Genomic DNA, 16,696 nt, shown 5'->3' with positions numbered 1-16,696 from the left:
CCAGAACTTCCTGTAATAGTATCACATTGTAATACTTAGTAGCCACATACAGTGTCTAATCTGTATTTCCTATTTCATAGTATTTTTAGTATTTTTTCTCTCAAAAACTACTTAGTATTTATGGTCCAAGAGAAACAAGTCATTGATTATTTTGTGGAGGATGTCCTAAGAAGCTGTTTTCCAAAGTTCTGTAGCAACAATTAAACTGTTGATAGATGTTCATATTTTAAATTATTTTTTCTCAAGGACTAAAAAATTAGGAGTTAAAGCAAGCATCAGTATACTTGAGTCATGTGGCAGTGAGTAGTGTGCATGCCATTATCCGGTGTTTTCACTTGAGCTTGTGCTCTGATTTGCAGATCTCTCTCTCTAACAATGTCATCAGTACAAATAATTCTTGTAGCTATTTTGAAAAACTGAATCTGTAAAAAATAAAGGGCTGTTTCTGAAATTTCAAGGGCGTATTTCATTTATTTTAAAGGGATCTGAGCTGAAGACCCAATGTGATAGCCCGCAAAGGAGAAGCTGGGTTCATCATCTTGTCCTAATATTGGTAGACAAGGGCATAGAAAGGGCTTTGTTTTTCATACATAAGCCCCCATGATATTATTCACTTTGAAAAATATATTCACAATGAAAATATTTTCAGTAGCTCAACCAGGTCAGAGAAGGAGCTTGGGAATTTTCTCCCTGCTCCCAAAGCAAGGAACCAAGGAGATTATATATGAGAGCAGACTAGGCTCTCAGTCATCTTTGGTGCTTGTAAGATTGCAGGAGAGGTTAGCTTGTTGGAAGTAACTAAGAACAGCATTACAGAATCATTTAGGTTGGAAAACACCTCTAAGGTTGAGTCCAATCTTTCCCTGATCACCATGTTATCAGTTAGACCATGGCACTAACTGCTATGTCATTTCTTGAACTTCCAGGAATGGTGACTCTACTGCCTCCCTGGGCAGCCCATTCCAATGCTTAACAATCCTTTTTTGTGAATATAAATTTCTCCTGATGTCCAGCCTCTTCCTCCTCCTCTGGCACACTTAGAGGCCATTTCCTCTTGTCCCGTCTCTGGTTGCCGGGGAGAAGAGGCCGATGCCCAACTGGTTACAATGTAGCCATGTAGTTGCAGAGAGTAATAAGGTCCCCCCAGCACTTCCTCTTCTCCAGACTGAACAAACCCAGCTCCCTCTGCTGCTGCTTGATCTCTAGACCATTCACCAGCTCAACTGGCCTTTTATGAACTTGTTCTGGCACCTTGATTTGCTTCCTGAATTGAGGGACACAGAACTGAACACAGTATTTGACATGTGCTCTCACCAGTGCGGAGTACAGAGTGAAAATCACTGTCCTGGTCCTGCCAGCTGCACAATTGATACAGAGATGCTCTAGTTTTTTTTTCTGGTGCCACCATTATTACTCATTCCTGGATATTTTATGAGACAACTGTGGCATCTGCTGCCATAGTGCAAAAATGTGTATGAGTAACTAGAAAAGTTGTGTTACAACCTTAAGTGAGTGCTTAGTACTAAAATACTCAGAAGTTCATCATTACGTACTCTGGTACAATAGCTCTGGAGTATACGTATTTTAGGAATACTAATGTAGACATCTGCCTGATCCTTAATGGCAAGCCAACAAGGAAATGAAGTTTCAGGTACTTCCTTTAAAGTATAGATACAATTTTTTTCTCGACTTATGCAAAGCTGTGGTGTTAGCTCTCTAAAGCTGGAGTTGCTGCAGTTTCCATCTCTCAGGAAAGACTAGCATAATGCAATGAGCAGCTCTTAACTAGTTGGCTAAAGGCTTGTATACTCCCACTTGTGTGCTTTATTCTGATACTATAATCTTTTTCCTCCTAGAATCAATAGCACTCGGTTTCTGTCCATATTACAAACAGCGTCTATTGAGTAATAGGTTTCAAGGCAGTGATTGTAAAGAAGGTATTTGTCCTGTAAGAGTCACAGAAATTGTAAGAGGTAGTGTCTGAAACATTGTCGTGTCTGAAAAAGGGTAGTTAAAATCTGCAGCCAAACAAAATGTTTCTTTATCTGACACTTACCTGCGCATTACTTAGCTACCTGGGTTAACATTCAGTGATCCTTGGAGGTAAGAATAAAAAGTGACAGAAATACTAATGCTAATTAGTGTATTATTAAGAATTTAATTTTTATTCATTTGGAGCAGCAGTTCTTCTCTAGAAAAATATTCTGAAGTGTTCATGTAGTGACTGTGCACCATGTCTAGTAACTTGTGAGCCAGAAGTGTTGCACTATGCTTTTTAAATAGATAAGAATGAAACAGTTAATCTCTTGTTAAGGTGCTATAAATCCTTTGTTTTCAAGATACCTTTATAATCTTTCACTTCATTATAGTAATTGCAAGTGAAGTGTTTGATCAGCGACTTAGTCAAATACAGGTAAATGTCTGATAGGTCTGAGTGTTTAATTCTGAATTTCTGTTGCTGTAGTAAATTTTACATGGAAATACACTTTCCAACTACTTTTCATGTTGAATGCCTGCCTACCTATTGCTGTTGAGGGTTTGTTCTAAGGTCAAGGTAAGCTTTTATTATTTCTAGGTGTGTCTTTGAGGCTGCAGAGTTAGGCTTTAGGATGTACCATATGTGCTAAGGCCATGTCAATGTACCGGTTTGGGATTCTTTGCCATTAGATATGTCATCATTCTTCTCTGGAAAGCTTCTGTTTGCAATAGAAGGTCTCTCAAGCTTGTTTTTCTTATGTAATTAGTAGCCTTGCACATGCACAGTTTTTTGTCCTTGATATGATGATGTTTCCTTAAGATACTAACAAGCCTAGTGGGCTTTTGGAGGGGTAAGTTGGTGTTTTCTGAACTGCTAAGGCTGAGTCTTGAAGCAAGACAGCTGAAATGAGTGGTAGGTGTGTAACTGGTTCTTCATACCTGTTATTCTGATGATGTGACTCTCTAATGTTCAAATAAACCATGTCAAACGTATGAAGATTTTTTCTTTAATCAGTTTTTGGCCTATGCAGTCAGCTGAAGCAGTCTTACCTGTGCTCTTGAAAGCAAGTTATAAAGCATTGGAGCTTGTTGACACAAATGATATCTCTGTTCTGACAGCACACCCCTTGATAGAAAAATATCATCTCTTTATTCCCTCAAAAGCTTTAGCACTTCCTGTGTACTTAATTTATTAAGGAAGTTTCATGAGATAGTGAACAAATGAAGACAATATTATTATGGAAATTAAGAGCTCTCTAATGAACTCAGTTACTGGGGTTTTTTCTACTGAGTAATAAACAGTTGTGGAAGTTGGTGTTGAACATTTAATCCTTCAGATAGAGCAGTCATACAGCTTTACCGTTTTCTCTTCAGCCTGGCTGTTTTGAAGATCCACCTGCAGTATATGTGCAGTGTAAGAAGAGAATAGGATATTTTGGTTGGAAGGGACATACAATGATCATCTAATCTGACTGCCATCAAGACTATGACAATTTCTGGGTCAGAACTACAGAGTATTAAATTCTGTTTTCACAACCATTAATGAAAGAGCTCAGGCGTAGAAAAAGCTATTGCTTTTTTGTTTGATTATGTACTGAATTTACAGAAGTTATATTTGTTTAAAGAGAAGCAGTTATTCTTCTGAGTAGACTCCTAGACTATTTCAGTCATGTTAAATTTGTTTTCTAGGCTACAATAGGTATAACAAAATGTAGGCTTCTCTTGACAGTTGTCCTCTTGGAGGGCATCTGTCAATACAATACAACTGTATTTCCACAATACAATGCTAGGAGAAAAATGCCCATAACAGTCTTGTTTCAGTACTTTTAACACCTTGGAACTATGTAAATGTTTTCTGCTGACTTCAAAGTTTCACTGCATGTGTTGCACTCTAAAAGATGTATAAAAAATCTGATTAAGTACTGAACAACTAAGAGACTCATGTACAGATGCTTGGGCTGCTTTTGAGATATGTCTTCATTTTTCCATACTAGAAATAGCATTGGTAATTTTTGTAGACTTTAATAATACTTTCATTTTGGTTTGGGGATTTTTGTAAGTTGCCCTACTGGACATCTTTGTTTTCCTACTGTGAAGGTCATGAACCATTACCTGGGAACAAAATTTCTTGAGTTGAGAAGAAGTGTATCTGTGCTTGTGCTTGAAAACAATCTGCTGCAATACACTGTTTATTATAGTTGTGAATGTTTTATCAATAAGATAAATATTGAATTCCTTCAACAACACATGAAATGAGTTCTTGCATGAAAGTTTGGAATGTCTGTCCAGATTTGTATAGTCTTTAGGAGTCAAGATCTGTATTTGAAATGTTCCTGTCATTCTACTTAAAGCTAGATTTTTCTCCAGTTCATAGTTTTAACTCAAATTCCACTGTTCCCACAATTAAATGAATTTCTGTAGCAGGCAATTGCTGTTTGCACGTGTTTCTAATTTTTTTGTTCAAAAAAAGTTCAACTTATTGTAAATTAACTTTGTTTTTATGCTTGTTTAAGAACCCTACAATTCATAGTATGACTATCAACTTCAAAGTTTTTCATAGTCAAAGTTTAAACTCTACTTGCATTCATGTACTACAGCAGTATCATTGTGATTAAAACCATCCACAGTTTCATCTTTGATAATCTTAAGAATTTTTTATTCTAGTTCCATTCTGGAAATGTGTTTGTCCGATCAGTCAACATGTCCTTTAAGTTAGAAGGACTTGTGTCAGCCTCTCTGTTACTTTTCTGTAAAGTGAATAAAGATAAATGACAGGTTTTGAAGGTCTCTCTAAATAAATACTAGAAAGTGAGAGAGAAGAGTAAATAGTCAAGTTTTAGACAAAAATTGCTTTCAAACCTACCTATTAAGCCCTTTCGTTATCTGGGAAGGATATCTCCTTATCTCAGAGGAGCTGTTTAGTGCATTCTTCAGTGTGTAAGGGTTTCTCTTACTTTACTAAAACCAGTTATTGATTAGTTGCGAGGATTAAAACTGTTTTCTTTTGGAAAAGTGGGTGGTATTAATTTGCTTCCCCAGAAAAAGTTACATGTTCTTGTTAACAGTGACTTAATAATGTAATAGGTTGCTTAAATAGACATTAAACATGGCTTTATTAAAAAAAAAAAAAAAGAGAACACCTTTTTCCTACTGAAAAACGAAGAATGAGCTGGAATTTGAAGGAGAAAAATTACCACTTCTTTTCCCTCTCATTTTAGGGTACGGTCAATGGTGTGCTGCTAGTGACGCCAAATAATATAATGTTTGATCCTCATAAAATGGATCCTCTGGTCCAAGAGAATGGCTGTGAAGAATATGGCATCATGTGTCCAATGGAAGAAGTGATGTCAGCTGCTCTGTATAAGGAAATTGTGGACAGCAAAATTAAGGAGTCATTAAGCATGTAAGATAGAACAGTATTTGTAAAGCTTTGAGTAAATCTGAACTGTAGCTACATTGTTGACCATACAAAACCAGCATTTTCTTTCTTTTTCTTGTTAGGAAAGGATATCAAAGATTGTCTTGGAAAGGTCCTGTAGAAAGTTTGCTTTACCTTCAGTTCTCACATCCTATACATGATATGGGATAAATCGTCTTCTATATACCTGGATTCTAATTTCTTCTCATAGTCTCATAAAGATCTGTGGTACCACATCATTTCCTCTGCCCCTTCCCCCCTATGAAAGCAGTAATACATGTTGTTTTGTTCTTCAGTAATTTAAAAATTGGCATTCACAATAAGAAAGTGCATCTTTGATAATTTTAGGTATAAATTTTTATTGTTTAGTGTTTTTCACTCGCTTCTCAGTCTTGTTGCTCTGACAAATGATTTAAACTCATTTTCTAAGGTTTGTATGTATTATCCTGGGCCTAGGAGTATATTTTTCTTCCTTTATGACTGGGGAGGGACTGCATATTCACCTTCAGGTGTAGTCTTTTTTCTGGAGTAAACAGTGAATTTGGATTGGCGAGCACTGGTGTTTAGTGCAGCAGGCATTTAAAATCAACTTTAAAGAGCATTATGAGAAATCTTTGTTCTATTCTCTCTGGTTTTTTATGCTGAGCTTTTATACTGTCATCAGAAAAAGATAAATTCTGTCTTCAAAACCAAAAAAGATTTTAAAAAAATCATGCCACCTTTACCTATCACAGCCAATAAAGCACAAAGATTTGCAGACTGCCTCTGTTATCTAGCTGCAGGGAAGTGAGCCTCTTTAACTAAGAGAGAGTAAAGCTGTTTGCTTGATATGTAATGCCATACCCTACTTAAAATAGTTGCATGTTTTAAGGCACTCAAAAACTCTTGGAAAATACCCTCTTACAGTTCATGTAGGTAGTCCGTAAGCACATGTTTCTTGATAATCTTAACTATATGGACACTCAGAATTAGTAACTTGCCTCATACCATTCTTAAGCTCAGTTTTGGCGTAAGCCTGGGAGTGAATTGGTATCTTGGCATGATCTTGTTTGCTGTCTGATGTAATGTATCTATTGAAAGGGCAACTGAAGTACATGTTGCTACAGTATTACTTTTGTGGCTTTTGATGTAGAATGATGATGCCTTCAGCATGATTTCTTTCTGGATGTTTTATTTTCCAGACAGAGTTTTAAAAACTTGCTCACAGTTCCTATTTCAATTGATACACAGTGGAAAGAATTAGATGACTCTATGCTTGAATCATGATATTGCAGTTGCAAAACAAGTTTCTTTCTAAAAGGTTTAGTTTGTTAATAGCTTAATAGTGCTGTTGTTTTTTGTGCTCCTGTAGCACAGGCATTTTCCGTTTTGTTTATAGTATGAATTCATATGGAATGAAAAACATGTCTGCTAATTAAAGGTCGCACTCTGCATTCAGAGGCATGTATCTAATTTGATTTATCTTTCTTGTCAGCTTTATAAACTAGTGGATGGATTGCTAGCTACTAGCATTTTCTTCAGTCCCTGCACTTTTGTGCCTTAGCTAAATATGAGGTATATTTGTAAATTTGGGGAAAACAAAAATCAAATCTTTTAAGTTTGTAAACAAAAGTCCTAACAGCTTCAGTTAGATCTGACAAGACCCATGTGTCTTGAGGTATTTGACACTTAAATCATGTTTTCTCACAGTTTTTTTTTTTCCTTACATATTCCACTGTTGTAGTTTACCTTCTTCCACTCTCCCAATTTTGACAACTGTCAAACCCGCTTAAACTTGGGAAAGCAATCTTATTTTCAGTATTCATACTGTTGATATGGCAAATGGCCATAAGCCCAATGGATGCTTTGGTCTTCTTAAAACTAAAATTTTGTGTTGTATGGTTTCTATATATAAGTCTCCATCTATGCTGAAACTGGACAAAATATGTCTGACCACATTCAGATGTTTTATGGATTTTAATGAACCTTATGTGCTTGTATAAGAGCACCTATAACGAGCATAATCCTGAAAATTTAAAGAAGTGGCCTAGTCTAGTAGGTAATGAGTTCTAAAGCTGACTCCACATGCTTTGTAAACAAAATTGCTCGGTCAGCTAAAGCGTAATACAAGTTTCATGGAAACACTTAGATAAGAGGGTGCATAGGCTTGGCAGACATCCTGAATTTTAGCAGCATCTCAATAACGTAACTGAATATAAACTTTGTGAGACTGTGGAATGAATTTATTGTCCTTCAAAACAGAGATTAATGTACAAGTTTCTTAAAAGCATTTAGTACTAGGTAATGAAAGTGTTGGTGTGCTTCTGATAACAATGAAGTTGACATTGAGAACTCTAGTCAAGAATATGTTTAAATATGAGAATTTGTTGTGATGGCTATGTACTGCCCAGGTTTTTTTTGACAGCAGGGAAAAGCTTGAGTTCTGTAGGTCTGCTTGAGCATGCTCATAGTAGCTTTCTAGTCTGCTGCTTCTAAAAGTCATAGAATTTCTAGTTAGTTTGTATTGAAAGGCAGGTTTAAGCAAGATTTCCTCTGAGTAAAATAAATTTTTATGCTTGCTTTTTTTCACACTATTTATCAGCATCTTCAGTTGTATTAAGTAGTTTGGGATTTATTTTGCCAAACAGATGTATCCTCAAAATTAGGTACTTGCTGAAGACACTAAACACTTTTTCAGGTATTTTCTATGGGCAGAATACACTGATGGTTCCTTCTGTTCTGCATTTTCTGGCTTTGATATCTGAGGTTTGACTGGGTGATTTCTGACATTCACTTCTTACCTTTGAGCTAGGTGTCAGCTTCCTTGTAGAGTGGGACATGTCTGTATGATTGTGCTGACCTCTTGGGGAGACAAAACTTAACAGACTGTAGATGGTTGTGTTGGTTGTTGGTTTTACTTTGGTTTTTATTTTATTTTTACATATTATGTGCCTCTCACAATCTTGTTAGTTTCATGGGAGAGTTTAGTGTAAAAGTAATGTCATGAACTTGGGAAGTCCCAGCTATGGTATGCTGGCAACAGGTCAGCCATTATGGTATCACATTTTATGCTTGTTTATTGCTAATACTCTGATTAAGTTGTTTTTTAGGGTGTTTGTTTGTTTTAAGAGCCTCAATAAAACATAGTGAAGAAAAAGACCTTGATACTTTAGAGGTACCTGTTTTAAAAACATTCTTATTTTGCTCAACAGAGATGTAGAACAGCTGTCAGTAAGGGAACTTGGCCATTCCAAGAAAGCTGCAAAGAGCAATACAGATGACACGGATTCCAGAGTTCGGGACACGGGTAATGACAGTGCCAGTACTGCCCCAAGAAGCACAGAGGAGTCTCTTTCAGAAGACGTATTCACAGAATCAGAACTCTCTCCAATACGTGAGGAACTTGTTTCCTCAGATGAGCTGCGACAAGATAAATCTTCTGGAGCATCATCGGAATCTGTCCAAACAATAAACCAGACTAGTGCTGAATGTTTAACAGTCATTTCAGACTCAAATGAAGTTGCCAGTGACTTAAAGCCCAGTGCTGAAATGGTTGTTGTAGGTGTTAAACAGTTTGGTACCCAGTTAAGTTCAGAAAGTGCTAAAATGTCTATAAAGGGGGGGCAAGAACCTGGTGAAAGTACTGCAGATGTTCTCCAGCAGTCTTTGCAAAGATCACAGGGTAGTGAGGAGCACAGCAAGGAGGCAGAAGTGGACAAGGATCAGAGTTCCTCACTAGGAAAAAAAGCAGATAATGAGATGGAAGAGGAATGTCCAGGTTGTGAAGATACCATAGACTCTCAAAAGAAAGAAATATCTAGCAAAGGAAAAGTAGTGGGAGAGCAAAGTCAAGACTCGGAGGCAGAAGTTGAAGAACTCCGCAAGCTCTGGAAGTCCCACACTATGCAACAAGCAAAACAACAAAGAGAAAACATGCACCAGGATTCACAAAAAGAAATCAGTCAGAAAGCTGTATCTGCAGGAGATGGGCGGTTAGAAGGTGAGTCAGTGGTTACTTATGGATACTGTATTAACCTTGAGATTTACGATGTATCACCCTCCTGTTTAATGGAAATTTTGGACTTTTTCATTCTGTACAACATATCTCTCCATGCTCTGGTTATATTTCTCATTGGCTTGAAGGTACTCCAAAGTTAAACTTTACATAAATTATTGGAGAAAATATTGCTTGGGAAACTGAGAACATAGATAACTTTGTAATTCTTCCTTATTGAGCTGATAGTTGTGATCATGTTAAATCACAGTTTGTAGGAGAAATTCAAACCTGTAAAATCAGATCCATGGTGCATTAGTCACCATACAGCTCACAGTTAAAAATGTTCTTTAGCAATCAATTAGCAGTTGCTTAAATTTTGTGTACGTGTGTGAATGAATTTTAGGGAATTGATGTTATTTGTAGCATGTCTGCTTTGTGGTTAAGGTTTATGGTGTGAGCAGCAAATGCTAGAGTCTTAACACTGTGTTTGGTGGTTACAGGAAGTTGTTTCACTTGCATCTTGTTGTACTTTGATGCTGATTAGAACAAGGTTAAACATCCAAAAACCCTGATTCAGGACAAATAAGGACTAGATGCTAGGAAGCTAGTGCTCTGGATACAGGGAGCAGCTGGGTTTTATTTCTTAAGTACCTTGATTCTTCTGCAAAGTTTAGGGTCTGGGATTATTAGTTAGAAGTTACTCTAAAGTCTGTTCAAGTCTTTATCATACAGAAATATGCTGTGCCTTTAAACAACTTAAATATACTTCTGGATGAACTTGATTTTGCTTTCCAGAAAATTCACAAGTTACTTCCTGATGTCTTCCCATCTTACTAATCAAGAATAACTATTTGTCTTAATTGTGCAATATTTGTGGGACAGAAAAGAATCTATGTGAGAGGCATTAAAGATAAGTGAAGTGCATTTGAAGTTTAAATTCATTTTTTTTAATTAATAAAGTCAAAATTATATTGAATAGAAGTACATTCTTTGGTTAACAGAAGTTTTTCTATACTTCAGTATCTTACATAATAATATTTGCTTGGTTTCTTGGGTTGTTTTTTTTGGTGGTGTTTTTTTTTTGTGGGTTTTTTTGTTTTTTTTTTTTTTTGGTGTCTTTTTTTGGTGAGGGTTTTTTGTTTGGTTGGGTTTTTTTCTTCTTCTTTAAAGGAAGGAGCTGAATTTTGAAATTTCTAGCAGAAGAGTAACTTGCATCGTGCTGTGATAGGTTTGACTTTTATGTCCTAAATATTAGAAGTAGTCCTCTGGCAAATGACAGCTAGCAGGAGTTGCTGGTTGTGATTTAAAAAAAAAAATTCAGGTACTAAGTGTTTTTTGGCACAATTGCTGCTTTTCTTAAAAATGAATACTTGTAACTCAGTTGTATTAAGTGCTTTAGTTTAGGTTTTCTTTAACATTGTATCATTGAGTGACTGGTTATTTGTGTGTTATTTGCGAGTAAATATATATATGTATAAAAGCAAAAAATTTTTCTGCATATAGTACTACAGAAGAGTGCTGGCTAGAAACCTTATATACACATAGGCAGCTGCCTCCCTGAAGTTTGACGGGGTAAAGTACAAATAAAAAAAATACAAAAAGCACAAGATCCTTTTTGGAGATTTGTACCAATTCAGTCCAACTTCAGTTGGTGTGATTGGGATACGCAAAGCAATCACACAGAGTCAAGAGATTTTCGCAGGGCGGAGAGTTCCTCCGAGCGAGCTCAAGGCTGAGCCAAGCCCAGAGCCCCTCTGCCTGTTTATTTCTTACTTTTTATATATTTGTGGGTCTGGCTGAAGATTGGCTTTTGGAGTTTTCACGCCTCAGCCAAATGGCCAGACCAACTGTCAGTTACAATTGTTTTCAGGTTAGAAATATGCAAACAAAGGACAGAGAATGAAAAACAAAGGACAGAGAATGAAAAACAAAGGATTTGTTTGTGTTACATGTGTGAGAAAAAGTGAAAACTGCTCCTAATATTGCGCAGTAGCTAAAAGATCTGACTCCATTTTATGAACAATCAAAAGGCTTTAAAAAACTGAAAAAAACCAGGGTGACAAGTTGGAATTCTTACATTTGTTATTCTTGCAAGTTTTATTAGCAGAATTCAAATAAAAGGGAAAATTATGAAGTAATATTTCTCAACCAAGATAAATTTAGTAAAGCTTTTATGGGCATGATTAAACAGAACCAAGGTAAAAACATAGTTCTGCTGTAAAAGCATCAGACTGAATATGACATGTTATTAACAGTAGGTCACTAAAAACACCAGGTCATTTAAAATATGAAATATAGTGAACACTTTCAAGTAGTCTTTCTTAAAATAAAACTCTGAAATAGCCATACTATGAGTTTTAGATCAAGAACTTACCTAGACAGATATTTTTTGTCTTTTTTATATAGTGGGAACTTAGTTGAATTTTTTCTCTTTTGTGACAGTTTTGAGGACTACTGTTTTTTGAACTTTGCAGAAGTCAGGTGTTTGGGTTTGCAGTTAATGATCCGAATGTTTGTTCTGAATGTTGAACAGGTGATGCAATGCAAGTAGATACTTATAAGTAGGCTAGAATAACTAAAAAGGTCCTGCTTGTGTCTGCTTTTTGTTTTTTTAATTGCCCAAGCTTCTGTTTTTGCAGACTTCTTTGTTAACCATTGGACTGAAGTAAAGTTAGATGTGGTTGATACTTTGGAAAAATTCTAACAGTCTATAATTTTGCGTGTGTAAACAAGCTAAAATATCATTAATGATAACTAGTCAAAATATTTGCTGCTTAGCTGAATATTGGCAGAGATTGAAAGGAAAGACAAGAAGCATGAGGCACAGTAGCCATTGCTGAAATCTTTTCTCATTAAATCTGTATCAAATATACTAGAAGACATTGGAGAACTCACTAAAAAAAGAATCTGAAATAGTCTTTTTGAGGCTTGGGGCAGGGCTAAATTGTTTGGTTTTATTTTATCTCATAGCTGCAACCATAATCCTACTTCTCTGAGCTCAGGGAAGTTCTAATCTGCCCCCCTAAAGGATCTAAATCACAAATGCCAAATAATTTGGAGAGTATTTATCTAACACTGCCACAGAGTTTGCATGCCAGTCCTATAAAACAGGCTTTTTTGTTTATTATAGTTTGTTCTTGGTAATTTTTTTTCAGTCTGACAATTTACCTTTGAGCTTATTAATAAAATACTTCCAAATAATGTATGTTGTCATGGCTAACTGGCTGTACTGTATGCTGCAGGTATAATTCTAGAATGTTGACTGAAAACATGACTAAATATTAGGAGGCACACTTTTAAATAATTATTAGGAAAAAACCAGTCTTTTGTGGAACAGTGCTGTTCTAAATTTCATGGTGAAAATCCCATTGAGAAAATACAGTTGGAATGTTTATAGAGCAAGAAAATGTTTTCTGTGCTTCGTGGATCTGTGGTCTGCATAGATACTGAAGAATTTTAGGTGTAAAGAAAAGATGTGTCCTGGGAAACTTATCTGTATGTACATGTGATACCAGGGCTAGGATAAACCCTTTAGTGTCATAACTGATCATAATGACTCTAAAATTTACATTTTCCTTTCTTGCATTAAAAAAGTCTCTTGTGGCTGGAGTATTTGGCAAATAATCTAGTAAAGAAACAATTTTAAGAAGGCTACTTCCTTTACCTTATGCTGACTTGACAATTCAGACCTTGAGAGTAATCATATAATTCTATTAGTTCAATTAAATATACTAGCAGAGAGAAAAATCCTGTACTGCAACATCCGGTATGTTTCAGCCTGAGGTGGTGTTCATACTATTGAGGTGTTTAATATAGCTAACAAGTTAGAATTCATCTTAATCCTGTATCAAGGGCTGCAATATTTTCCCTTGTAAAAGACAAGTAACTAACAGCTCTGACACATGTGAATCAAGCTAAGATATGTATTTAAAACAAAATCTTTTTCAGGTATGTGGGATAGCTGGTGATAGTGGTGATTCAGTTTTGAGAGTATGCATCCATAATACCTTCTGAGTACTTCCAGGCATGGCTGAAATGCTGTAATAATGGGGTCTGTAGTTGGAAGCAGAAATGAATGTTAGAATTACTTAGTGTGTTGTACTCTGAAGTTAACTCTGCTGATGTGATTTTGATAACAAAAAAGGGTAGGTTATTATTACTATTTATCTTACCCCATCTCCCATTACTTACGAGAGTGCCCTATATCCCTCAGTTGTCTAATATAGAATTAGTTAATGATTTTGTTAAGCTCTTTAGTACATTATGGACAGCTTACTTTGTCTTTATTAATAGGTTCTTCTGGTATGAAAGAAAAAAGACGACATAGATCACACAAGTTTCTGTGTCTCAGGGTTGGAAAACCCATGAGGAAAACATTTGTTTCCCAAGCAAGTGCAACAATGCAACAGTATGCACAAAGGGACAAAAAACACGAGTACTGGTTTGCTGTTCCACAAGAAAGGTAAGACAGAGGTGAGCTGTAAAAATCAGCAATTGCCAGTAGGTGTTTGAGCTTTTTATTTTTTCTGCACCGTTCAAAATTTTGCAGTGACTCTGTATCTCTAAATAATCACAAAAAACGGTCAGTGTCTGAGTGTGTTTTTGATTGGCTTGTATTATATTTGCCATTGGAGTACTTCAATACTTTACTGACACTTTACTGATTCACTTGAGTTTCTCGTAAGTTTGGCAAATAGTTTCTCATTATATTATTTAGGGTTTTGTTTGTAGCAAGTAAATAATGAAAGAAAGGGTCAAGTAGTGTCTGGTGGAGGAAGTAAATTCTGCAGCAAAATTTTTGTCATCTGTGCTTCCCATTGTTTTGAAACTTTCTAAAAATCCTTTCTGAGTTCAGAAGAGCTAGCTGGGGTTCTTTTGTCTTATCTTTGTATATAGAACATAAAACCTTTCCATGAACTAACTTAAGCATGTCTACTGGAAAAATACCTAAATTTATTTGACTCCTTCAAAGACATGAGATGTTCGTGTTCATTCACTGGTACAGTCTTGTATTCTGAAATCATCTTTACTGCTAGGAAACTGACTTCTTTTCAACCCAAAAGTGGTTTTTAAGGGTTATACATTCTTGTCGAAGAGTGGGGGAATAGAAAGAAACAAAAACCTGTCAGTTATCATCTGGTATAAATACCTACCTACAATGATCAAGTCACTTTTCCATCTTTTCTTTTGAGCTGAAAGGCATAGAATGTCCAGCTGGGGCACTGCAGTTGAGGACAGCTATGGATCAGTTGGAGAGAGTCCAGAGAGAAACAACAAGGCTATTTAATGCCTAGAATGTGTAACATATAAAGAAAATTAGAAGTGGGGTTCTTTAATCTAAAGGGGAAAAAGTGGATTACAGACGTAAAATTATTTTATATTGAAGTTGGCTGCAACAGGAAAGGCAGTAGTCTTTTTTTTTTTTTTCATGTCCACTGTGGATGGAAATATGTGATGGACTGAAATGACATCAAAGTATTACACTAATCCAAATTACAGAAGTATTATACTTATCCAACAGGTAGAACTGGGTCTGTGGTAGTGCATCATGAACCTGCTTTTAAACACCACCTCTGCTACTTCTTAAGTGGTAGAGAGAGTGCAAAGTTTTGAGTCAAAGGTCTGTCCCACTAATTCTGCTGCTGTAAATCTTGTCTGGGCCAGGAGTTGTTTTGTGGTTACAGTCAACTCAAATCGGCTCATTCTAGTAGTATCATATTTAATTTGAAAACAGATAAATGTTTCATATATGGCAATGATGTCTACATTAGTTGATTAAAATGATTACTTTGGTTCATTTTCTAATGTGGCAAGCACTTCCTTCAGCACAAAGCAGAATTAATCACCTATTTTGGAAGAAATGGTTCGTATTTTGTGGTCTGTACTGATCTTGCAAGTTATTTCATCTGTGGAGAGTCTCTAACTGAATGGGGCAGTATAGTATCAGAATCAGTTCTTTATTCATTCAGTGTGTGTGCTATGCTTTTTGCCAAAAAAAAAGCTATATCCTCATACTGGGGTGTTCAGTTTCTTAGTTTGGTGTTAACCTTGCTGAGTGCTAGTCTGCATAGGTGAAAATACTTAGTACCAATCCAGTTGTCTGTCACTGAGTAGTAAGAGAGAAAATCAGGTATCTGACAAACGAGATTTATTTCAGTGTTCTTAGTCTGAAAGGAGCTAGTCTGGGAAGGAGTGTCTTAAAGGTCCTTAAACATCAAGTGTCATGTACGGTTTTTTAACTGCTAAAATTATACTTAACTCAAAGTTCTTGGAAAATTAAAATCAGGACTTAAAAACTTTCATACTTGTATGACAACTTAAAATTGATGCCTTATTCAGTGTGTGAGGAGTCTGCAGCTTCTTGTTTGGATTTCTGTGATTTACCTAACCTTATGCATCCAGAATGTTTTATTCTTTCCTGCTGCTAGAGAAGGATTTGACCTTTTCTCTTTTTTTTTTTTTTTCCTTCCTTTCATCATTGTGATTCATAAACCTCAATCTTAACAAGGGTAACTTTAGATAACTGACCCTATTCAGAAGCTGTTACTACATATGTGTGCAGCATTCTTTTAGGCAGTGGCACGTGGAAAATATACCTGCACTTTCAAGAAACTTTGCAGCTCTGTATCTCTTGCTGTTCTTCAAGTTTTTCAACAATTACTAGGGAAGGGAGAAAAAAAGGCTCAAATATTATTATTCATGCTAATACAGTATGCAGATATAGAAAAACATAAGGAATATTCAAACTCTAGTAACCAGAGCCATGAAGCTCTTGCTCTGAATCTCTCTTCCATGATCAAGAAATCATTAGATCTCCACTAGAGTAATTAGATTTCCACTAGATCAAAAGATCACTAGTGGATTCATTGCAAGTCCTTTTCCTGTATACTCTGTCTGTACACTTGCAGCAGATACAGGATAGACTGATATCTGTTAGGAGGATTGCAAATAACTTCCTCACGTGAATTTGGGTGATTTAGGTCTTCTAAACTGGAGAACAGTGCTATTTGTGGCACATGACTTAAAAGAAGGTAACTTTGAATCTTGATAGTTACTATGTTAGAGTAGTCAATAGTTTGATTTTATGATTTATATATGTATGTGCAGGCTTTCTGCCATGTTCCCCCACATCTGTAGTACTTCCTACAATTTGTGTAGTTCTGGTTATGTCTTGGAAGTGGTCAGCTATTCTTCAGGAGTGGGGAAAACAACAAACATGCAGACATTTCTTAAATTCTAATTTTTGTTTGGTTTTATGTAACTCTTTCTAAATACCATTAAAAAAGTCTTAGTGTTTTATTTTGGGAATTACTTCAGTTTTAAGC

The 16,696-nt window shown here is 35.9% G+C and overlaps 1 protein-coding gene across 15 annotated transcripts in view; it reads left to right on the top strand.

The window, feature by feature from the left end:
* OXR1 (oxidation resistance 1) overlaps positions 1 to 16,696 on the top strand; it is a 270,959-nt gene that overhangs the window by 221,061 nt on the left and 33,202 nt on the right. For all 15 annotated transcript variants that reach the window (XM_040084391.2, XM_040084399.2, XM_040084419.2 and 12 more), the window contains 3 exons: positions 5,196 to 5,380; positions 8,587 to 9,374; positions 13,665 to 13,833. In XM_040084391.2, the coding sequence (XP_039940325.1) occupies positions 5,196 to 5,380; positions 8,587 to 9,374; positions 13,665 to 13,833 (1,142 nt within the window). The remainder of the gene's footprint in view (positions 1 to 5,195; positions 5,381 to 8,586; positions 9,375 to 13,664; positions 13,834 to 16,696) is intronic.

This window comes from Hirundo rustica, chromosome 1 (genome assembly GCF_015227805.2).
Source record: "Hirundo rustica isolate bHirRus1 chromosome 1, bHirRus1.pri.v3, whole genome shotgun sequence".
Lineage (NCBI taxonomy): Eukaryota > Metazoa > Chordata > Aves > Passeriformes > Hirundinidae > Hirundo > Hirundo rustica.
The sequence above is the reverse complement of the archived record's forward strand: the minus strand, read 5'-3'. Positions and strand labels throughout refer to the sequence as shown.